Here is a 25083-nt window from a genome sequence, read left to right as displayed (position 1 = left end):
TTTCATATTTCATAATTAAATACGTTTGTTGTATAAAGAAAGTTCATGCACAAGCCATACAGGAAAACGTTTTTATTTACATAAAGATTTATTTATAAAAGTAATACATTCTATATACATGTTACATAATCATAAATGTACCAATAGAGCTCAATAAGCACATTTTGAATACATTTTTTAAAGGCAACTGTTATGGAAAAATAACAAAATCAACTTTTCAAACTGCACTGATATATTATTATATTAATCAACCACATCTAGAAGATGAATGAAATGAGGCAAAGTTTTTTATAAATAAATTATATTTGACTACTCACTTCTCAGTTGCCCTTCTAATAACGAAATCATAAAATTATTGAAATATGTTATTAAATTGAGCTTTCAAGTATATTGAAATAGAGGCAATTCTGCAAAGCAAAAATCTAAATTTTTCTAAACATTATTTTACTACTTACAGTTACTTTAAATTTTCTTTTGAAATAAGATTTTCGACTCTGCAGACAGTAACTGATGAATACAGTATATTCTGCTCAAGACCTAAAAATAAACAAAACGGTATTTGCTACTCATTAACAATGGCAATTAGACCACTTTGTTTAGTTTGCCATAGGTCTGGGGTTAAATATGGAATTACATAGCTGATTGTTCACCACTCACTAATATTCTATCAAGCATCTTATTATCTATCAATAGAAAAGTATAAAAAACAATATACAGGCAGTGTTTTGTACAATAATTTATTAATTCGAAACATCATATGAAAAATACAGAATTTTTATAGTTCTAATGAGCCTTTTGATTCGCCGTAGTTTCCGAACTTTTCGCAGCTTGACCATTACTCAGATCATCCGAAGAGTTTGCTTCAGCAGCTTCAACAAAAGCTGAAGATAGTTCGCCGCTCAATTTACTGACGTTGTTTGTGGTTAAGTCGTACATAAAAATTTCTTTTTCTTGTTCTGGTCCTTTAGAGCTGAAAAAAAAATGAAATCTTAATATACGCCGGTGCCAAATACATAAATTAACATATTGTTTCAATTGCATCTCAACTTTGCAACCTTCAATCTACTAACATTTTTAGTTAATATCGCGCCTTCAATTGGAATTGAGAAAAACTACAGGAAGTTTATCTGAGAATGACTTTCCGCTAAACACAGCTTTTTAATATCTGCAGCCTAATTTTTCCCAATTTTTTACACTAATCGGAAAATATTTTAGAGCTGGGTTTTCGTACCTGGATTGAAAATTTTCTAAGAGAACTGCAGCTAATTAAAATCATGAAACTCAATTTCTATTTTTATATGATGATGAAAAATATCACCATCGAGCTATTTTCAATCAAACTTGTCGCCAATTCTAAAGATTTAATTACTGTGAACATTAATGTGTTTTCACATTTTCTCAAAAATAATGATACCTAAAACTATTCGATAACAGTTTAACAACAAAAATAATTTTACTTTGATTAAAAATGATCACCAACTAAGTAAATTACAATACCAAGAAGTTGTTTAGAATTCCACAGTCAAATATCAAATTGCGGTTGCTGCATATTTTTCCATAGTTATAATGGTATAAGAATTCGCATCTGAAGAAACTTTTTTCAGAGACTATAATTTCAACTTGTAATCTGCTATTAAATAAATGGTTTGAATTTTTTCATTAGTTATTACAAATTATTATATTGAAACTGATTATTGCAAATTGCCTTTAAGACCATTATTACGACTGAATAAAACCAAACGCATGAGAATATTTATATCTTGTCTGGATTTGTAATGGATTTCAAAAATGTATGCTATGTAGCAAAATAATCGAAATATTTTTAATTAGATCTTGTTGCAAAAACTCGATGTAGTAAAACAGAAAACGTAATATTGTGTGCTCAAAATTAATGAAACGCCGTTTTTTAGTTGTGTAAGTTTCTGTGCAATCGAATTATTCAGTATTCGCTGACACTTTCTAAAATCAAGCAATACATTAAGTTCAGTTAAATTATCAGCTATTTAACAGAATATAGACCTAAATATATCAATAAAATGGAATTTTATTTATTTTTTTACTCGCCTTATGCGATATAGTCCATTTCATGCTTCAATTTTGTCAAAGTTTAATGTACTTATTTACAGACAAATCTTTTAATAAAATAGTTGAAGACAGCAATACTGTGTATTTCCAGCAATTACGAACATTACAACAATTCTAGGGAGTGTTCGATATCTAAATAGACAAATTGCGTTGTTTCATTTGATTAATTTATTATTTTAAAAAGCTAGTTAGGTAGTATCAGAAAAAACATTAAAATGCATTTTATATTTTACGTTATTCTAAAAGGTCTATGCCAGATACCATTAAAATTACAATACAAGCAACAAAGAAATGGTTTATAAACATATTTTAATTACACTAATTTCTGGAAAAATTATTCTCAAGCCTGTAAATTAATAATTTAAAAAAATAAAAAACCCATAAACTTTGAAACTACTTATTTGATGGCATTACAGAAAAGTTTAAAACCTGAAAGTTGGGAATTATTTGTTGCAAAAAAATTTCATAAAAACAAACTGAATACCATTTATAGCTAAACAAACTTGTTTGGTTTTTAAACGATTCAATTGTAAAATATGATGCTATTTTCACATGAACGTGAAGATTTGGTTTGGGATGTTGAAATCATTAATTTTCAAGTGTTTTGGTGACAAAGTACCAAATGAACCATTCAAGTTATATAAGTTATTATTGAAGTATATATTATAAACTACTTCAGTTAGAGGCCTTAAGGTAAATTTTGTATTTGAAATGGAACATTTCAACACAACAAATAATTTAAGCGTTTAAATTGTCTTCTATTTTCGTAAAACAACTCATAAAAAATGTATAGAGATGCAAAAGATGCAAAAAATAATAAATAATTTGCTACTTACGGCCAATGTATCAGTTTAGCAAAAAGGTAAGACAAAATTGAAATTAATTGATGCAACAACAGATCAAAACCGAATCTGGTTTCAATGTACCCACATCTGTACCTTCACGACAATTACTTGCTACTGAGAAAATCGTTATTTAATTTTAACAGGTGCAATTGGCATTCAAATTGTAACGTCCAATATTAACAAATTATTTACCATTGCAGTTTGTGGTTGAGGACTTTCGCTTTCAGACACTTTTTTATGAGGCAAGATTTGTAAAAGTCTGGCTATTAAATGATGACAAATTGGTTGCTACTTGGACTTATAGAAGTAAATCATACTCATGCATTGAACTTGATATCGATGTTGCAGAAACAACTGAGTTTTTTAAATAAATTATTAAATAAAACTGTTGAACGTGATAAGTGAAAGTTAGTTAAGTTGAAGTAGCTAGCATTAAAAATATGAACCAAGCCAGCCTACCAATTGGTAGTTGAAATGAATAATGAAAATCGTAAATAATTTGTAAAATTTAAGTCTTTATTTCAAATCGAATAACACAATAAAAAATCAACAATCTCAACATAACCAACACATCATCATGGGCACTTTGGAACCTGCCAGTAAGTAGTTCCTCAAGCTTAGTGCTTGCTGCTTTTCTTGTGTCCCCAGTGCTTATGGTGATCATGACCTCCCTTCTTGCCATGATCATGGTGATGATGGTGATGATGCTCGTGTCCTCCATGTCCTTTGTGTCCACCGTCTTCATGATGGTGTCCTCCGTGATGATGATGCTTCTTATGTCCGTGATGATCATGATGGTGGCCTCCCTTATGATGGTGTCCCTTGTGGTGACCTCCCTTTTTGTATCCATGTTCATGGTGGAACCCTCCATGTTTCTCATGATGACCGCCATCATGATCTTCGTCGAAGAAGTGTTTTTCTTTCTTGAATTCGTCAAGATGATGTTGATCGTGACCTCCATCGGTATGGTGGCCCTTTTTGTAATGTCCCTTTTCACCGAAGTGATGTCCTTTCTCTCCCTTTTCGCCGTGATGGTGATGACCATGGTATCCTTCGTCATGATGATGGTGCTTCTTGTGTCCGCCATGCTCTCCATAATGATGGTGATGGTCCCCTTTGTCATGATGCCCTTTGTCGCCCTTTTCATGATGATGATGACCACCGTGATCGTGGTGGCCTTTGCCTCCATGGTGATGGTGGTGATGAGCATGGTGATGATGACCACCACCCTTGCCCCATTCAGAACCGCCACCATGATCGTGCTTGGAAGCTGCAACTTCTAAGTCGGCGACTTGGGCAACTTTAGCTACTTTGGCAACTTCACCAACTTTAGCTGCTTCAGCTTCGCGTCTCTGCCTTGATATTTCCCTGGCTTGCGAGAACGAAACTGCACAAAGAGCCACAAGGGCCAACACACACAGCCCTTTAAGGGAAGTCATATTGATTGTTGTACAGTGAGTACAACGAGTCGATACTGATTTGCTTGAAAGCGGTAGTGGCTTTTATATGAATCTCGATTACACTCTTAGTTTATGGTCATGGCGAAAGAAGCATTTGATCTGCAACATTTATTAACAAACTTTTGGGTATTGCATCTTGTGGTCGATCATTCTGACTAAGCTTCTGAAATGTGTAATTATGACGGCTATTTTTAATTTTTAGCAATCTTTGCCATAAAATAGTTCCAAGATTTTCAACATTTCTACATAGCATTTGTCGTAATAACAATTGAAATTCTTCAAATAAAGAACTGATAAATAAAATAAAAGTTTCGATTCTGATTAGAAAAAATGCAGAAGTATATATGCAATTGTTTTTCATTCTCGTTCTTATTTTTGTACTTCTTTAGTAGGAAGGTCTGTTTTAATAACATTGATATCTAATAAAATTATTTTATGCCATTTATGTCTTAATATTTTAAAGTATAAATATAAAAAAAATATAAATTGTCGGTCGACCATTAAATTTGATCGAAAGGCGATTAATAACTTTGTAAAGTTCCACACAACTGGGACCAAAAAATTCAATAACAATTGCATGGAAAGTGAAAAAACTGCGCTTGAAAAATATATAATTAAAAAGTTCAAATGAGCTTCTAGAATGAATTAATGGATATCTCCTACAAATATATCCGTTAATGGATAACTGGACAGTGACCAATTGTCGATCTAGTGCAAATAAATAATGTTGCATCATCTTTTTACGATAACATTGTATCAGCTTTAAGATACTAAAAATGTAGAAATTCAAAACTTGCAGTTGTAAGTTATATTATCTTTTTCTTACTTTATATGTTTTCAAATTTGATATGAGAAGATAATGTGTAGATAGATGCAGCTGTAGTGATTATTCGACGAAAACGTTCGTTTGAACGAAATCGTTTTCACTTTTTTGCTACATCCGATAATCAAATTAATAAAAAATATGAATTTTTTACGCATTTTAGAATTTTCAAAAGCATCGATATAAAATGCAATTCAAAATTATGTTTTATTCATCTAACTATTTGGAAATACATGATTATTAATGCTAAACCCGGTACACATGTCATTTATTTATTGATTATTTATCTGTTACTGTTATATGTCAATTTTTATTGTATTTTAATATTTTTATACGCATTGTATAATTCGCCTTGGATTTTTTCCGTTTAATAAATTTGAATTTAAATTAAACTAAAATGGGACTATACAAGACTGCATTGTTTATCGGATGACAACAATCATATAAAATCGTCAAACATTAAAAAAAAATTAATTTTTGGTTTGCATGGTTAATTTCAGACAATTTTTAATTGCAATAAAATACGAATAATGAATTTGACAATTTTTATATTCGGAAATGGCATGTAAGTGTTAGTCTTAACTTTCATTGAATGCTAATTCCGATCTTTTTATCATTTAAAAATTATTTTTATCAATTTAAAAAAAAATCTAATCTTCTTTTGCGAGAAAGCAGTATTTCATAGATTAATGTAACCTTTGTTGTAAATTTTCGAAGTTCTGCTTTTCAGATATTAATTTCCAAGTTTTCAGTCTACGAAATAAAAATGCAGATGAAGATTTTGTGGTGAAACCAACATTTTCTGAACTTGGTAAAATTAAATAAACGCCTTTATTACTTTTTCCAATAGTATAGTTGCGTACAATGTTAACGTGTAAAATTGCATATATGAACAAACAATTTGAGCTACTAGAAGAAATTGCATTTATATTTATTAAAAAAATAGCAGATGTTTTAATCGGACTGCATTTAACAAGCAGTGAGCGGTTCACTAAAATTTTGAACTATACAAATTATTAAACTGGTTATGAAATGATTGAAAAAAGTATTTCGTAAAGTCGCCTTTTTTGTTCCTTCGCCCGGTAACGTCTAACTTGTGATTTAGTAAGTTTTTTGTGGCATTGGCGCATAGATGAATAGTACTTTTCTGCGAAAAAGTGCATAAAACATACCGTTAAATGTAATTAAATAATAAGCAGCACGGATTGTTAATACTTTTTATTGTATGCAGACTGCGGCGGCGGTGATGGGACTGTATGGAACTTGTCATGAAGAAATCAGAAAATTTATCTGGTCCCATTACGTTTCAAGAGACACACGTAATATTTTAATTTGCAGTAACCAAATGAAAAGACTCAATTTTTTTATAGTGTAAATGGTCTCGTTAACTAATTTTCTAGCTTTTAACTGGAAAAGCAATATGCTGAGTTTTAAGTAGATTGACCCAAAGTATACATAACAATTTTATAAAACGCACGATTAATTTTAATAAATATAACTTTCAAGGAAGTGAATAAACAAGACTTATACATATATATTGATGAGCAAAGAAATGCGCCAAGATAGCAAAAAAGTCAGACATTTACTACTAACACGAATAACACGCAATAAATTAACAATAATTAAAATATGAGGATAACTACTACGCATTTGAAAGAAATGTGCCGAATTAATTACATTTTTGCTGTACGAGAAACTTTGCTTGAATATATGATCATTTTGTGAGGGATGTTTTAAGTACTCATTTTGTAAAAGATCGCATAGCTATTGACAAATTTAAATAAAAACAAATTTATTACGTAAATAAGAAACATAAGAAACACTGTTTATGATTGTAAAATTGTAAAAGTATTCTGTCCAATAAAAATATATTTGTTATAGGTAGTGAACGGAAATTGAATATGGAGCTCACTGCTTCTATCTTTTAGAGGTAAGGGCTTCAAGTTAAAACTAAGCTAGATAGAAACACCTGCCCCTGCTCACATATTAAAACCGTAAATTTAGATAAATCATAAAATAATTAGTGCCTATGCAAATAAAAAAAATGTTTGAAGCTATTAAACCAAAAATGCAAATTAGTTACCAAATAATGGATTCGTTATCGTACTTGTACTAACGATTTAGAAATATGAGGCGTATTCTATAGACAAAAATGTGCTTCCTATTTTCTGAGCAAACTGCGCAATTTGTTAAAGTTATATTGAAGATTAATGACCAAGGTTTACAAATGTACCGCCTATCACTTACATTTTACATAAACGATTTTTTCTAAAAGCGCTGAAACACGTAACTTTTTGAAATTATTGATCACCTTTTTTTGATAGCATTCTTCACTCCTTTACGGTTCCTTCATGCATAGTTTTGTAGTGTAGTAGTAAAAGTGGCTTTTTAAGTAATTTTTTTTTGCATTTGTAACGAGAAACGTTTCGTCGCTCAAACTTCAATTGATGTAAAACATTTAAAATTTCACTTCATGCATTAAAACAAGTTTTTTCTTCTACCGGGGTAAAATTGAAGCTTTTTGCTGAAGTCATAGTACATATATAGTAGTTGAAGTATAAACGCAAGAACTAATACAAATAAATGACAAATGAAATAAAATAAGGTAATTTAACAGCGTTTTAAACTGTTGCTATTTATCATTTCAAATTTAAATTTAGAAACTCTGTGTTACTGCAAGAATATACATTTTTAGGAAATTTAAGATCAAGTTTGTGAAACTCATATTTTCTAAGTTCTGATTAAAATGTACGATTTAGTATTTTCCAAATCCTGAAAATTATTGAAAGAACTCAAACTAAAACTATTCGAAATAGATTATCATTATATTTTTGCATTTAATAGTTAACATTAGTTACGTTAACTATATCACAGCTAATTTATTTAGTTGCTAAATAAAAATAAGGTTGGATTAAGCTTATCGGAAATGCTAATCGTTAAGCCGTAATATATTAATGGATACTAATCAAATAATGGCGAAGGAAAGAAAACATCAAGTCTTTTAAAAACATTAAAAAATTAATTATAGTGGGCGTTTTTTCCTTCGTTTTGGTGATTGAAAATGATAAAATACATACACTAATATGACTAAGGTATTAAGGGAGCGAAAATGAAGTGGTTTATCGCCAAATTCAAGTTAAATATGAAAGTACGATATAATTAAATAATAATCTCAATCTTCTAAAATTGCGATAATGTTACGACAGTAGTAATAACTTACTTTGTCACAAGAAGAATGACGGCCTGTTTCGACACAGCAGTGTTTTTCTCACTATCCAAAAATTTCTTATAATTGTCCTGGGTTGGATTGGCCAGTAGCTCTTTTAGGGGACCGTTTTGGATAAATTGCAGATCGTTGTCTGGACTGGCTTCTCGGGTTTTACGTGATGAAAAATCGTAGCTTATTGGAGCCAGAACTACCACGCTCGAGATTCGTTTGCCTTTGAGTTCGGGAACATCCGGTATAGGAAACTGAGTTCCATTTACTTTTAATGGCAAATATCTGCAATTAAATCAATTAAACTTATTAAACTTTGTTGGTTTTCTTATTTAATAATAAATCAATACTATACAGGTAATGTTCATACTTGTTAAGAGCTTTGAAAATTAGGCAGTACTCTAAGAGGTTTAAAATCTTGAAATCTTGAATTTGAGTAAGGTTATTACCTACTTTCTTTAAACTTCAGCTCTTTTATTTTATTTAACAATTTTGTATCTCTTGAGTATGTTATAATGTTTCATCCATTGGCAAATCCCTTTAAAATTATTTTGTTAAAGCTTCGAAACCCTCAATTGATGGAGGAAGCTACTATAGAAATAACGTTACTAAGGGTTTAAGGTTTACCTTTCAGTTTCTATACCATCCTATATTAAATTTTGTCAAATTTGTTGTCCAGTTGATTCAAGCTTCGAAGCAATTTTCAATTGTATCATTTATTTTTTTTCTAAAATATCTGATAGGCATTGTATTTATTCACTGTAAATTGTTTTCTCTGGCGGTATGCAAATATTAAAGTTGTTTAAATTGATTAATTCGTCTGCCTAATTTAACCTGTATATCATTTTACTCCGTAACCCGTTCTTTTCGTTCTTTTTTTAATTTTTTATTTTAAAGTTTTATCACTTTACTCAACAATCAACCAAAACGTTGATTTGTTGAGATCATCTTGTAAATAAAAGAACATGAGAAAATAAAAAAAAAACTTTTCAAGGCATGAAGTTTATCTTTTTGCTTTTGGTGTTGAAATTAAAAAAATCATGCAATTGGGAGCATGTCAGAAATTTTGAATTGTTCCATTTGGCATCAGGTAGAAACTTTCCCTGAAGTACTCCATTTTTACAAGAACACTGACTAACAAACAGAATAGTTAGGAAACCATTCTTAGTTAGTTAGGGCTCAATTGGCCGTGAACCCGTTATTTTGCTGAACAGTTTACATCAACAGCTGTAAGGTTTGCAACTTTTGATTATTTAGAGGAAATTTCCGGAAGCAAGTGGAAAGCACGGTAGCCATAGTCAAATCAAGAGCGGATCCAAAAGGTAGATCATGTGAGTCATGGCCCTCCATTGTGCTCGGTTTATGTTGATTAACTATAATTTTTCAACTTCATAAACATCAAAATACTGAATTTCTAGTACATGACCTCCCCCCTGACTTGAAAGCTGGATTCGCCGCTGCTCAATGTGTGATTTCGCTTCCAGAATCAAAACTGCTCGAATTTCTTCACTCATGTTGTTACTGAAATTATGACTTTTTTTAGAAGAGTGCCAACATTTCCTTATCGATAATCGACTTTCTAAAAAGGCCATTTATTTCTCTCTGGAATGAACCATTCTGGTACTACAGGAGGTATTTTGCTTCCGTGAAATGAGCAAAACCGGGGCGGAAAACATTAAATGTTGGTCTAATCTTTCACCTAAATGTCTGATATTCAACTTTCGGTTTCTGACTCAAAACTGCCCGAATTTCCTCACACCCGTTATGACGGAATGGAATTTTCAACTCTCTATCCAACTATACCAATGTCATGTCATGACCAACCATGTCATAATCAGCACAAGGGGGTCAAGCCCCTTTGTGCTGAGTATTTGTCGACAAACGATCATTTTTCTAATTTCATAAACAACAAAAGACTGAATTTCTACTACATGACCCTCCCCTCTGTTACTTGAAAGCTTGATCCGGCTCTGAGCCAAATATGTAAAATTATTTACCTATTATAACTATTATCGTTCAAAACTACTGGTTCCACCTGCTTAGCAGCATCACTAATATATGCCTCTTGGACTTTCTGTCCTTTGTCAGTTTCGGGATTGTATTTAACAACTTTCATTTCAACGTTGGTTTCAGCAGGGGCAACTGCAACTTCACTTATCTCCGATTCTTCAGCAGACATTTCTTGGTCTTGTGAAGTTGATGCACTATCTCTTCGCGCAGTCAATGCTGCAACTTGAGGTACTTGTTCACTCCCAGCTGCAGCAATCTGCTGGGCGCCTCCTGTTAAATTGGGTCAATATAACGTTATGGAACATTTTTTAGGATTCAAACCTAAAATTTCTTACCAGCCCCGTAGAAGTTAGCTAATTGATCTGGAGGTAAAGCTGATAGTGGAATGTCACCAACTTTGTCGTAATCCAATATAGAAATATCTGCATTATTTAGAATTCCTGATGAGAGAAGTTGCTGCCTTAAGTCTTCGGGAACTTCATCTGGTAATTGAGCTTCCAAGATTTTTGGATCTTTGGTAGTTGTGGAAGGCTTTTCTGGTTCTTGTGTGGTTGTTGTAGGTTTGACTGTAGTTGTTGAATACGATCTAAAATCAATGCATATGTTGTAATAACTGGTGAAATTTATGTTATGTTAAATTACTATATTAATTATATTATTATCTTTGTTATTCAAAATTTAAGAGCAGTTTAACTCACCTGATGGCACTCTTTTCTGCGGATCGCTGATTCGTATATACCGGGCCTGATGATTGATTTGGTATACCGTTTTGTGAATGTGAAGTTTGTAGATATTGTTGAGGATTCTGCCCAGTTTGACTTTTCACTTGTTTGTGAGCTCTGTTTAGGCCCTCATCGTTTTGCCTCGAAGAAACAGCAAAACTGGCCTGTTGTTGATAATTATGCTCTGAACCTTCAAGAGATGAAGCTTCTGACAACTGCCCGGTGGTAGGATCGACAATCAAATGTTGTTCAAATTTAGGAAGACTTTGGAGAAGTTCTCCGCCTGGAGGCAGCACATCTTGCGCACTTCGCAAGTTATTCAAATGCTCTTGATATTGGGTTTGTTCGTTAGAGCTTTGTTGTGAATGTTGGATTTGATGTTGTTGTACTTGCTGCTGCTGATGTTGTTGGTGTTGCTGTTGTTGCTGCTGTTGTTGCTGATGGTGGACATTTTGATATTGGAGATTATGCTGCTCTGGTCGTGGTTGCTCAACAATTTTAAATTGGCTATTAACTTCTGGGTAGCTTGGTGCTGGACGATTTACGGGTACCGGCTGCTGATGATTAATTCGAGTTTCCGGTCTAAACTGAATATTTTGACCATTGTGCGGAAGTTGTTGCGGCGGCGACTGATGAACAGTTGGCTGAGTTGGCGGCGATTGAATAAATGATTGATGCGGCGAATCATGAGTAGGAAGAGGTTGTGAAAATGTTGGCTGTGAAGGTCTTATATGTTCAAAGGGCGTGTATGGTACTGGTTTGCGCTGACTAGGAGGCAGAACTTCGGAAAACTGATGTTGGTGCTGATATCTTGATGACGGTTGTTGATGAGAAGGAGGAGAAAAGCTTGGTGTCGCTTTTGACTGATACTGTGGAGGTGGAGGATGCGAAATAGAATGGGAGAAATTTGGAAAAGATGATGGTCGAGATGATTGCTGCGAACTTGCTGGCTTTGTGTAAGGAGGATGTTGATAGGGATACTTAGACGGGGGAAAGAATGACGGAGGAGGCCTACTGTTAAATTCTCTGTTAGGAGACCGACTGTTATATTGGTTAGATGATTGCGGATAGTTATTAAATGGTCGATATGGCTGTGGTGCTCGAACTTCGGTTCTGTATTCCTCCGAGCTAGATGGAAAATAGTTTTGAGCTGGCCTTTTAAAGTAAACATCAGAGAAAGATGTTAATTGACGTGCTCGTGGTTGGTCTTCTTGAGGTCTGATTTGAGGTCCGGGATAATCCTCGGGCTTGCTGGACCGTTTGTCATAATCAAAACCCTCTTTGCCAAAAGTGACTTTAACGTTGTTGCCAGGGCTGTGATATACTTCAGAGTCTGGTTTAATTATTGTTCTTAGCGTTGTGCTGGGTTTGGGCGCCTCTGTGACCTCATTAGAGTAAGCCCCATACCCCGATTGAGGAGTGTCTTTCCACTCTTCTTCGGGCTCTGTCTCTTCTGGTACTACAGGAGCAATGGCCGGAATGGGCTTATCGTAAATAACAGAATCTTTTCCGTAGCCGTTTGGATTTTTTTTGTACTTTACATAAAATACTTGAACTTCTTCTTTCTTTTTCTTTTGTGGCGGTGGAGGTGCTTCGGTGGGCGGAGCTGGCAAAGTTATATTCGATTCCTTAATTATGATTTCAATAATCGGCTCCGGCTCTTTAATATACACTGGCTTTTCTACAATCTTTATAAAAGGTTTATGAGGGATGTAGATTGTATCACCATGTCCTCCTCGGTCAACGGGATCGCTCACATGGTTACCACTGGTTAGCTCCTGGCCGGGATCTGCATCAGGGGATAAAGTGTTAGTATCGTATAAAGGATCGCGCTGAGAATAGTGGATCAGAGGTTCCATTTGAACAGCATAAGGAGGTGCAGGAAGAGAATGTGGTCTACCTTTGCGATATGCATGGGGTGGGCCTGGGTAATACTGAGTTTGGGGGTAGTGAGATGGGTGCTGGAGTCCATTGGATATCCTCCTCTCCAAGCGATAACTGTGAGGTCCTGTATAGTATTGGGAGAGGGCGTGATCTAGTTGACGTTTATCTTTTTTCTTTGGGCGATGCTCGTCAGCGGAGTGGACTAGTATTATAAGGCAATATACAGTTATCTGAAATGAAGTGTATATTATTATTATAATAGTAAGTGTTGAGCTATTCTGTAGATAGTTTATGTGAGATTTATGTGTTTTCGTGAGATTTTGCTTACCAGTTTCTGTACAGAACCGAAAATATACCACGTTTGTAATAAATAAAAAATATGAATGTTTGGTATCGGTAGCTAATTTGAGGAGAATTAGTAAAAAGTTAAAGTTATAAGGACATAATTACATATTTGGTTGTAGTTTTTAGTTCTGATCAATTTTTTTATAAGAATTTTTAAAACTTTATCAAAAATAAAGACACTTTTCCAAATTAAATTTGTTGACAAACCCGCCTACACGACTAAAAACCTGGAATTGATGATTACATTTTAAATTTTGGAACATGCAGACCTGATTAGAAAGAACTTAACAACTTGGAGAAAACTAACTTTAAGTTAGAAAGACAGAAAGGGATTATTCTAGTAACGATTTATCAAAGGGTTTACCTTGTGTTCAGGGCTGCTTCAAACATCAAAATGATGACAAAAATTAATATAACGTAGTGGATGAAATTATTGAAATTTAAATAAAACTTTTAACAAAGTCTAATACATGATCTAATGCCGCTTTAACATTCAGGGTGTACATTGATAGGAAATGTGCAGATCTGATTCACGATGTGTACCAAATTAAAGTTTGGTACTTTCTGAGTATATTTCTTCAATGGATTCACGACAAAACACTCTATTTAGTCAAAACCAAAACAATTATTCGAACTTTATCCATGTCTAACATTTCCAAAACTTCTCTTTCTTATGCACTAAAAGCAAATAAAACGCCTTTTCACGTCCTTCCTTTCCATGTTATCCTTCTTATTCTACTAATCGCGACATCTCAGAGACATACTGGGTTGAACATCTTATGTATAAATGCAACCAAAAAGAATTTATTATTATGAATTACAAAAAGCAATAAGTAGATATATTTGACGTCAGAGATGATTATTACTTGTATAAACTTCTTCTTCTAGACTTCTATAAAATTCAAAAAAATACCGTACATAATAAAATAATTTCTACATTTTATAGCTGATTCATTGAAGAAATCGAAAATGAAAATAAGTAGATTTTGACCTAGAATTGAAATGCTAAATGTCACCAGACAGCTCATTTCAAGTTCTGCGATTATTTAAGACACACCCGTGTAATATGATATAAATAACTCTCTTGCACATTTCAGGTCAGTACCGTATATTCTGCTGTACTAAAATCACGAACAATCCATTCTTTTTGAGTTATTTCGCATATTTCCGATACTCAACAAGTGAATTTACCAATAGTGTTGACCGCTTCTCAGTTTTGTCACGCAGAAGAAATTTCCGTACTTTCATTTTCAAAGAACGTTCTTCGACGCTGTGCTTCACCGTTAACCTCTTTTTACATCCGCAGTGAACGATGAGTAAAAAGCAAGAATTATCATTGAATTATGTATTTATTTGCTTATTACTCGTTGACAATAGTTCTTTGTTAATGAACGTCCTTCCTGGTACGCGACTACCGTTACAGGTTGCCCAATTACAATTAGCTCTATAAAATATTTTTGGAAGTATGGAAAGTAGGTATATTATTATTAGAAAAACAAGTGTTGTTTGTTAATTGTGCTAACTATGACTGCCTCATTACAAAACTCATTACAAATAATAATCTTCTTTCTTCATTACATTTCTTTGATCCCTTTAAAATTAATTATATTATACGAAATGTTTAGGATTCTTTGTTGCCTTATCTGGAAAATGTATTGTCTAGTTTTATTTTCAGCTGACCATTATTTTCAGATGCTTTAATATACGATTTTTGGTATCATACGTATATATACGAGTATATAAAATACCGTTAAAATTAAATAATCCATTACAATTTTTGTACGTAAAATTGAGTTTAAAATGTTATTGTCTGTAGGTAAACCTAAAGACTAGTTTCGGATATTTACTTTAGAAATTACAATTTTATAGATATGTGCTCCTTTCATACAACTTTTAGTTCATTTAGCACATTGTGAAATTAAAAAAAGTCTTTAACTCTTTACTCGCTTCTTCTTGCTTCCAATATGCGTTACCCTACAGTTTTATTTGTTTGTGCAGAAAGCTCAAATCGAGCGAAAATACAAAAGAAAAAGCGATTACTTATATCGTTTCGAAATGACCATTTAAATATATTTTCAAAAGTTAACAATTAATAAAAAGTGAGCATCGATGGTGGTTTACAATAACAAGGCAAAATAGACAAAATTTGTGGCCTTGGATACGACCATGAATATATGTAGATGTATTTAAATTTTACTACATTTTTAATTTAAAAAGTATTTTGAAGTAGCGTTAATGGTACAGCATAAAATTTGCTTTGAGGTACAATTTAAACTGAAATAACAATGGCACTGTTATACTCTCTTTAATAATTAACACTAAATCTCAATTAGCGCTCAGTGCAAATTCTTCTGATTAGCATTTTCAATTAGCACCCATTTGTATTAGACTTGTATTATACAAAACCACATCCGCAACGCATGTAAAAGAAATCAATCTTTAGTAGACTGCAGTAGACATATAGGCTACACTATATAATACCAGAATAAGTTTGGTTTCTACAGTGGTCTAGATAACACCCAGTCAGTTAAGGCAATGTGAAATTATTTTCTTATTGGGTTCGAACTATTTCTTTAGCTCTCTAGCAATAAAAACTAATAAAAAGTATAGCATGTTACCACTTAAATTGATACCAATCCATTTCGATGTATTTACACAAGGCCAGAATGTTTTCTTTACAACCTTAATGGTTTCTATTGACACAAAATGTCCGTAATTAAAATTCCTTTACTTACAAGAAATCACTCTGATTGAACAGTATAAAGACGTTAAGCTCCTGGAGCGTTTGTTATTGAAATTTAGTTTTAATTATTTTGTTATACAGTTCCTTTATATGGAATTGGTGAGAGCAATCTTAGTAGTTTGCAACAATACACATCTCCAACGATTATAATGAAGTACATCACAAAACCACTAGAAAAATACTAGTACTAACAATGATAAAAATTGAAAAGGTATTTCTACGAAAACTTTCGCAGAAAGAAGCTAATTTTCTAATGCAACTGATTTACCGTTTAGATGCCCGCTCAACGAGTCAGCATTATTACACGTAATTTGTCTCCAGTAGTTTAACATTTTCCTTGGACATCAAATTAATAGTATGTTCTACAAATTAACCATCTCCAATCTAATTGGTACCAATATAACATTTTGAGAGGTTACATTCAATTAATCACCAGGTGTTGAAAGAGCATCAGCCCAATCTCCAATTCATTGATATTATAAATAAAAAGATTGCCTGTTCGAGAAAATGAAAGCAAACGTTACATAACAAGTTGAAAGATTATAGGTTAAAAAAATCCTTAAATTACGTTCGTCTTTAACACGAGAGTTTGTGCTTTAGATCGATTAGTTCTACATATCTCTTCCGCAATATCCAAGGATGACTATGGCATTAGCTGAGGTTTTCCTTTCACTTCAAAGTAGAAATACATGCATTCTTTAAGTACCTAAATGTGAATACTCAAATTTTGTTATACTTTAAAAATTCAGATACCGTAATACGGCTTTACTTTGAAATTTGCCCCGTTCTTCTGAGCCGAGCTTCCAGAAGTTTTAGAGAGACCCAATAATAAATGTAATATTAATTATTTGAGTGGCAAGTACGGGGTTTTCAAGTTTTCAAAAAACAGGATATTTACTGATTGTTAACTTAGAGACAGAAAATCTCGTAAAAAATGCAATAAATAAATTAACGAAAGATTCTTAAAGAAAAGTGCATAATTGATGTAGCCAAATTTTGGAAAGCATTAAACATCATTAAAACTCTGGTATTAATCAGTCAATTAATCAATTTGGAGTACCTCAGTTTTAATTAAATTTCATATTTGGCTTGGAAGCAAGGTTAGAAAAAAGGCGATAAAACCACCCAAGCAACAAGAACTAAAATATTAATTATAATTTACTACAAACAACTTACAAAATTACTTACAAAATTAATTAAATAATTTCTAAAAGTTATACTTTCTCAATTAGGCTACTGCTCAAGGAGTAGGTAGTATATGGTAATATAATTAAGCCTTTGACCCCTAAAACTTAGGGGTATATAACAAATAATTTAAATCGATTTTTATATGAAGTTCTAAAAAAGCTATATCAAAAAAACATTTCTCCATTATTGGGATTTTGGGAATGCATTTTTTCCTTATTTTCGTAGATTCAATAAAGTATTTACAAATAGTTTTGAAACCCGTATTTTCATAGAGATATCAAAATAGCTTAAAACTTTCTATGGTATGTTATTTTCTACAACAAAATAAATTCAGGGAAACTTTTTACCCAAAACCGCATATAATTCAAGTAATGCTATTTGAAAAGTAAACTTTAGATGTCCTTCTTAGAGGTGGTTGTCTCAAAGCCTCATAATTAATTTCTCAGCCTTCCAGCTGTGTGCATAAATGCCAGAACATGCTGAAGCCACAAAAAAGAAAACGTTTCAATACAGGACGTGTTCAATTTATGTACCTTTCATTTATATTAAGTAACAATCGATTATGCGTACAGATAACCATAGCATCTATTCCCAACATAGGACGTGGGAATAGATAGATTATACGAGCCGTTACTGATTGTGAGCGTTGAAATTGAACATGCTATTTCCTGACAGACCAATTGTTGTAGTCGTTGGTATACAAATTTTCTGTATAGACAATAAAGGATTGAAAGTAGTCTTTCAGACTGGTCCATTGTTGTTTTCGTCAGTGTCATAGAAAGTAAGACTCAAATTAACTATTCAGGAAGAAATGCTCTCTCTATGTGTTGAGTTTTATGTGCAGTTGATGAACTTCATCAATTTGATTTCGAATGGTTGTTCAAAAGCGTAAGGTTTAACTAGAAAGTAAATTGATCTATGCACCATTTTAAATTGTTAGTCGCAACTCGAGCGTTTTCGTAAAATTGAATTAATTTATCAGTCACACTTAATTTTAAAGTTTTCTTTGGTGAGCTAAAGTATATATTTGAATCTCGAAAATATTGCAAAAGTAAAAAGATTGAATTCTCGAAATAATAGTTTTTATTTTAACAAGAGTTTCTTTAAGTTTCAAACCTTACTGTGGAAAAAGTTGGATCACCAGAACTATTTAAATTGAAGCGCTATTCTTAATAACGTATTGCTGCTAAAGATGGCATTTCTAATTGTGCTGCGTGTGTGTCTTTCATTTATCAATAATAAACTTATTTTAAGAAAACTATTTGCCATTTCTCATACAGTTAATTTTCAAAAATAAATATTGCATATATATTTGCTTCAATTTTTGGTTATAAAAGCTACAAACTTTGAGTAATATTCAGGGTACACTTATTTCCTTTTGGGTTGAGTTGCCCCACAAAGATCAGTTTTTCAACCCATATTTTCATCTTCTTGAGGTTTAATGTGTAGGATTGAGGATGGGGCTCCAGCTTGGGGTTCATTGTGGCAAACGAGAACCTGGTCGCTATTAACTTGTACACATTTTAAATGAGTGCACTTAATAGTACTTTATATACTGACGTAAATTATACGCTAAATGTGCCACATTTCAAAATGATACAGCATCATTTTGAAATGTGGCACACTATTAAATACTATATAAATTTATTTCAATTCAATTTTTAGATATCGCATAGGATTAGAATTAATAACTTCTCATAGAACCTTAGATAAGTATCGATTATTATACTCATATAAATTCCTCAGCAGTCATTTTAAAAATAACTGGCTAAACAGACAGTTGTTTTTATCTCTGCTATAAAATTTAATGTGAAAATAAATATAAATGCAGGCAAAAGACCTACCAACTGAATGTCTGTATGGGTTTTAAGATGCTAACTTTCACATGTTTTACAAGTATATTTCCCGGTTCATTTATTAGGTAACACCTAACAGAGATGCTGCTATCCTTGACCTACTTAATGACATAGATAAAGTGGAATATTTAATAAAGAGATCCATGGCTATTTGATAAATTGTAATTTTCGACTAAAGCATACAATCGAGCGCTTAGAGACGCGCATTGAGATTTTCCATCCCCACTTAATTTCTCAAAGATATATGAATTTCAAAATAAATATTTTTCTTAACTAACTTACGGGATCATAGTAGATTTTTTTCGAAAAATTTATCACTTTTTATTGCAATTACATACAGTAAATATCTTTTCAAAATTGTATCGAAAATAAACGTACACCAAAAGAAGTTAAAATATATATTGAGCTGTGTAAAAAAGCAATACTTATACTATATAATTGTGATTTCTATCATTAAGCATTTAATTTGTTTAAGGATCACTTATTCCAAATATCTTAATTGATTCATTCATGCTCCACTTATCGCAACTGCATCTATCTCTCACTTAACGCTGAATCTTGTCACGGAAACACGAAAAAAGGATTTTTAAATTACATTGTGGTCACAAAACCATCAAATAGCAAATCAGAAATCTATTTACTATGCGCTGGGTGATGTGATACTATTTAAATGTAAACAAACGACCACTTTCTTCGAAGGCCGACCTCAATTCAGAATCAATATTTATTTAAATTATATATATTCCTGGCCGTTAAGTATCTCTTTGGTTTAATCATGAACCGTTGTTTAACCAATTTTAATCCGAAACACAGCTAGAAACCTATTTGATGTCTTGACATAATTTAAGGAGAACATTTGACGCAAAGGAAGAACTGAAGAACGAAATAATACACAATGAATTTTCGGAAAATGGTAGCAAATGAAATTTAAAATCAACTAAAAAATGAGTAATTATTTAAGTTAGTTTTTAAATGCAAAAGTCGGTTTAAAGTTCTGCACTACCATCGAGTAGTGATTCATCTTTCTGCAGGTTCGACCATTTTCTACAATTTTATCATTAATTTTTTGGCAATAGTCAGTATTGCTGCACTATTTGTACTAATTCCGCTTTGAGAACTTAGTAAGTTAAGCTGAAGGCATTTAATCTAATAACTGCATAGATCGTTAACTAATATGACTCATTACGACAAAGAAACCTCGAATGTGTTGCAGGTTTCTTTACACATAACATTATAACATTAGATTTTCAAACACAGAAATAGGAAATTTGAAAAAAAGATAGGCGAGAACTATTTACAGGATAAGTATAAGTTTGCTTGGGTGAAAGCTGGAAATTTATTTGCCAGATTAATCGAAAGTGCAAATGTGTTGCAAATCGAGATAATAGTGATCTAAACAATTCACTTTCTATAAAAATTGCTGGGTACCACCTATGGACACTTGTGTGGAAGTAAAGTGAAAATAAGTAGAAGAAATTATTATTATAAAACAATTTTTAATAATTCGAGCTATGCTTTGCATTTTGACCACTCAAATAGTTAACTGCAAAGTTTTTAGTAAAACAGTTAATTTCAAAGTAAAATCGGTTAATGGGAAGATACAATAAATGTATGTGCTTCATGCGAAACATAAATTGAAAGTTCCAGCACATCGCGGACCGAGCTATTATTCTATTAGCCCAAATATAGCGAATTTTTACGAGTGATAATCTTATGAATGAGTAAGAAATAACTAAACTAAGTATAAACATTTTTCATAAAAAAATGGGGATGTTCGTACAAAATCGAAAAGATCAATAATGTTTAATTGTTGTGATTAATGGAGGAAAGCTAAATGAAAAAAATTCATGTATAACATATTAGCAATACTAAATTGCCATTCATTGCGGATAGTAATAATTGTTGGACAATGTAACCTGAACATTTCACACAGGTTCTTAATGGTAATAATTGCGATCCGAATAAAGCACTAAATTTTAGAAATTATTTTAACAATAGCACAACACATGTTTATTTATAAATGAGTTTACTGATATAATTTAAATAAAGTATGTTAATGGTTTGATATTTTTAAAGCAACTGTATGGTCATTAAATACGCACTGAGGCATAAGCAAGTTAAATAAATATCTTATTTCGAGTTTCAGTTGAATGTTTTCTTTAAAGCTGGAAATTGTAAAACGTTTTTCCAAAACAGAAATTTTACCAATAACTTTATTGCAATATGTAGGTAACGCCATAAGTATAAAAACAGTTTTTGAGTTTTTACAAGAATCAAGCTAGAAGTGGCATCCCTCGGTAGAAATTGCAATAAACCGATTTTTAAGTAGAATAATTAGTTTTTATCGCGCAAGCAAAGCTATCCAGTTTCATTACGATTCTTTAAAATTTAATTCGTCTAACTAATTTTCTATCCTGCGAAACATAATTCCGAAAATAGTTTTAATTATTTTATTTATTTATATTCAAAACTGTTGGAGAAAGAAATCAAACGAATAGAATAATTTTAATAAAGTCTAGACAACTCAATCAGACCCCGAAAAGTCTAAATATGTGTTTGATCTCTCTTCGAACCTGTGAAATTTAAAGAAAATACATATTTTGTTAACAGGTGATAACAAGATAGATCGTAGATATTTTAAATGATCAACGTCTTTGAATTAAAAAATTATCGGTTTACACCTAATAAAGTAAAACGCTAGCAATTTTGAATAATTCTAGAAATTTTAAATTCTTCGGTATACTTCATTCTCATCTTTTTTGCTAACAATTACAATTGAATTAAATCAAACCGAGGAATACATGAAAAACTCCAATTTTTTAGTAAACGCCCCTCGCTTGTTTATAGTTTTTGCACTTTCATGCGATTTGATATTAATTCCCTGAAATAAATTATTCTAACTTGCTTACATAAAGTGATGAAAAAACTTACACAAAATATTATAATCCTCATGTTGGAAAGAAATTTTCGAGAAACACTCGCGCACACAAACCAATTCGACTACCGAATAGTAGTTGCGTTTTATGTGATATTGACCTAAAAAAATTGTCTCATCGCACACCCTTTGAAAAAGTCAATATTATCGGTGAAGAAGTACGATTATCGACTGGGTATCTAAGTTGAGGAAGCTGCTCGATACCGGCGATCTCTTCTTCAGCAGGCGAGAGGGGCCGACAATTGTGCAGGTGTGGGAAGAAAGGGGCACCTTGTAGAAAGTGGTTTTTGGCCCCCGGCATCGTTAAAATGACGACGCAATGTGACGGTGTCTTGAGTTGTTGGTAAGCGGAATTACTTGCGCCAAATGCAGATTACGTATGCTATTTTGCTTGAGGACATGTGGTTGCTTAAAAGCCATTACATTTTGCCGATATTTGCGGAGTGCACACGCTAAATGGTTGTTGCAAATGGCATTTGAATGCACACAAGTTTTATTGCGAAATTTCGATTTTGCACTAATGTTGTATACTTTCAGTGTTGTTCAAGAACTGCGGGAATGAAGCTGTTTGCGGTACACAGATAATTCGTGAATGAAAATACGTAAACTTGGTTTGAAAACTGCCTTAACCAAATTTAAACAAACTGCATCTTAATCTAACATGTAGTCAAGTTCCAGACATCTATTTTTTGAAAGTGGAATAATCAATGGTAAAAATATGTTCTTTGAGCGTCTTCCCCCAAAAAATATTAAATTTGAGTTTGCACATCAAGGTATTTTTGCTCCAAAACAAAACAAACAAAAAAAGAGTCTAATTTAAATTCCAGTTTTATTACGGAAAAGCAGCTAAAAAATTACCATGTTTTTACCCACCCAGTAACTTTTTTGTCCACACTTTAATAGTTATATTTTCGGTAAAACTATTGTTACAGGGTTAATTAAAATTGAAAGTACAAATATGTTTATGTTCGTATATAAAACAAGTGTTCAAACTTGGCGTCAGAATTTTTATAAATTATTTGAGAAACAACTGAAACGAGAGCCAAAAGAAGCAATAAAGAAACGCTTTACCTAACAACATTTTGCGGAAATTAGGTGGTAGAAAATAGGTGAGAAAAGCTACTGCACTGAGTGCAATTCAAAATATCTAAATCCAAATATTCAATATATATTCAACGAGGCGATATTAAACAAATTATCTTGGTGCAAAATTCAAATTTAGTAAAGTCAACGAAGCAGGAACTTATTCTCAGTGCAACCTGCGAAACAGCTGCAAACGTGCATGGAAAGAAAATCATCGAATATTTGCAATAAGCAATAATGCTCATTGTCCCTTAATTCTAGCAGTGAAAATGGTGAAAACATAGCAAAATTTAACCGAAGTGTTATTCTCGACACAAAATTTTACTTCTTAGCTCAAAGTAGAACTTTTAAAATCACATTACCTATGAAACTGTTAACAGACTCTGTTTGTCCATTGAGTGAATGGGAAAGACCCAGTTTGTTTAAGCCTCTTTCGAAAAATTTTATAATCTACAAAATTTTAAACATCTAGGTCACCAAACACCCACACATAAATATCCTTTGATTTTTTCACTTCATATATGTAAGCTCTTTTGCTTAAAGTAACAATTGAAAAACAGGTGATATCGGAAGATCAAAGGCATCTCATTACCATGGAAGAATTCGGTTTGCAGTCTCACGACTCTTCTTCTCTTAGCTTTAGGCCACCAAAGGAAAAGTGGTTTGCATCATTTTCAACATTCCAAAATTATGTGTGTTGCCAGTAACCTATTTAATGAAAGCGAATGAGTCGATCAGTCACAAATGTGTAATTTTAGGCCATCTCCTTCACGTGTAATTATTATTTATGTATGTTTTCATAAATTGGAATATTATATTTTTAAAAGCTAATTCAATGTTTGCCGTCATTTTTTTTTCAAATTAGGTGAATAATGTAAATACAAGTTAAAAACGTAAATCTATTAATTGTTCGAATTATGTCAAAATGATTAATTTGATCATGCCGATTTACTTTCCATTCTAATTGATGATTTATCGAACAAAGGTGGAAATGATTGCAGTCGTGTGTTGCTAATGTACATAATTAGCTGGCATATAAATGCATTATATTGTATATTGTATGTTTTAAAAATTACATTAAAATCGTCACAAACAGTTTGTTAGAAATTTTCCAAATATCAACCCTTTTTAAGGTATTGTGGGATTACAAATAGAGCAAATATATAAACGCCGATATTTCAATAGAGTCGAATTCTAATCGATAATTCGCAAATGATAAGTATAGAGGTATGCTGCAAAATGTTTTTTTTCTACGAATGTTTTTACAGTAAAAAGGATTCATACATGCTTGATATTCGGGTTATGTCTAGATCGGAAGACCAAAATTAATAAAACATGGCCTTAGAATTAATAATTTTTTATTATACCTTTCATGTACTATTTCTGATTCAATAAATTTAAAGGTTTAAAAATGGAAATATATGATATTGAACTTGTTGATGCTTTACTTTCATTTGATGCATGCTCCACCTATCAGAATTTTGGCTGCAAATTTTTTTCTTTTATTTTTTAGGGATGCTATTATTTGTGCAGAATCTGAATAATTGGTACGTTAAACCGAGTAAAATTATGCATTCGAAAGTTAATTAACCTCCACACCTTACCGTTGCGTAATGCTTCTTGTAATACCCCCTTATCCTATATCTACAGTACGACAACGACAACAGATCAATTAAATGCTAAGTGACGGGATCAGAAAGGCTTTCAAATAATTAATGTCAAAAATTACGCGACTCAACTTTTATAAAAATCGTACTTTCATTCATGAACATTCTCTGTTCACTTCACGGGACACTGTTTCATTGTCTCTGCCCATCCGGACTGACTCCAATTTATATAAGTATACATTATCATCAGTAAAACTTAAAAATCTGCATTTAATTACGA

The 25083-nt window shown here is 32.2% G+C and overlaps 1 protein-coding gene across 1 annotated transcript; it reads right to left on the bottom strand.

Annotated features, from left to right (window-relative positions):
- Window positions 1–57: 57 nt before the first annotated feature.
- On the bottom strand, window positions 58–22371 carry LOC109540506 (RNA polymerase II degradation factor 1). The gene is made up of 7 exons (XM_019908918.2): window positions 22110–22371; window positions 13063–13276; window positions 11139–12951; window positions 10776–11026; window positions 10428–10710; window positions 8434–8715; window positions 58–970 (listed from the first exon to the last, which is right to left on the bottom strand). The coding sequence occupies exons 1-7, from the start codon at window positions 22128–22130 to the stop codon at window positions 784–786; spliced, it is 3051 nt and encodes a 1016-aa protein (XP_019764477.2). The 5' UTR covers window positions 22131–22371; the 3' UTR covers window positions 58–783.
- Between the last annotated feature and the right edge of the window lie 2712 nt (window positions 22372–25083).

This window comes from Dendroctonus ponderosae, unplaced genomic scaffold (genome assembly GCF_020466585.1).
Source record: "Dendroctonus ponderosae isolate FM_Combo_2020 unplaced genomic scaffold, Dpon_F_20191213v2 Dpon_F_20191213_127, whole genome shotgun sequence".
NCBI lineage: Eukaryota > Metazoa > Arthropoda > Insecta > Coleoptera > Curculionidae > Dendroctonus > Dendroctonus ponderosae.
Note: the sequence above shows the minus strand (reverse complement) of the source record. Positions and strands in the feature narration are given on the sequence as shown.

What these genes read in the sequence shown, in the direction of transcription:
- LOC109540506 (XM_019908918.2), bottom strand. Translation starts at nt 22,130, where the DNA reads ATGAGGATTATAATATTTTGT. An exon ending in ACCCCATGCATATCGCAAAG is followed by an intron (nt 12,952 to 13,062) that starts GTAGACCACATT and finishes CCCCTGATGCAG; the next exon opens with ATCCCGGCCAGGAGCTAACC. An exon ending in GCAGAAAAGAGTGCCATCAG is followed by an intron (nt 11,027 to 11,138) that starts GTGAGTTAAACT and finishes CATTGATTTTAG; the next exon opens with ATCGTATTCAACAACTACAG.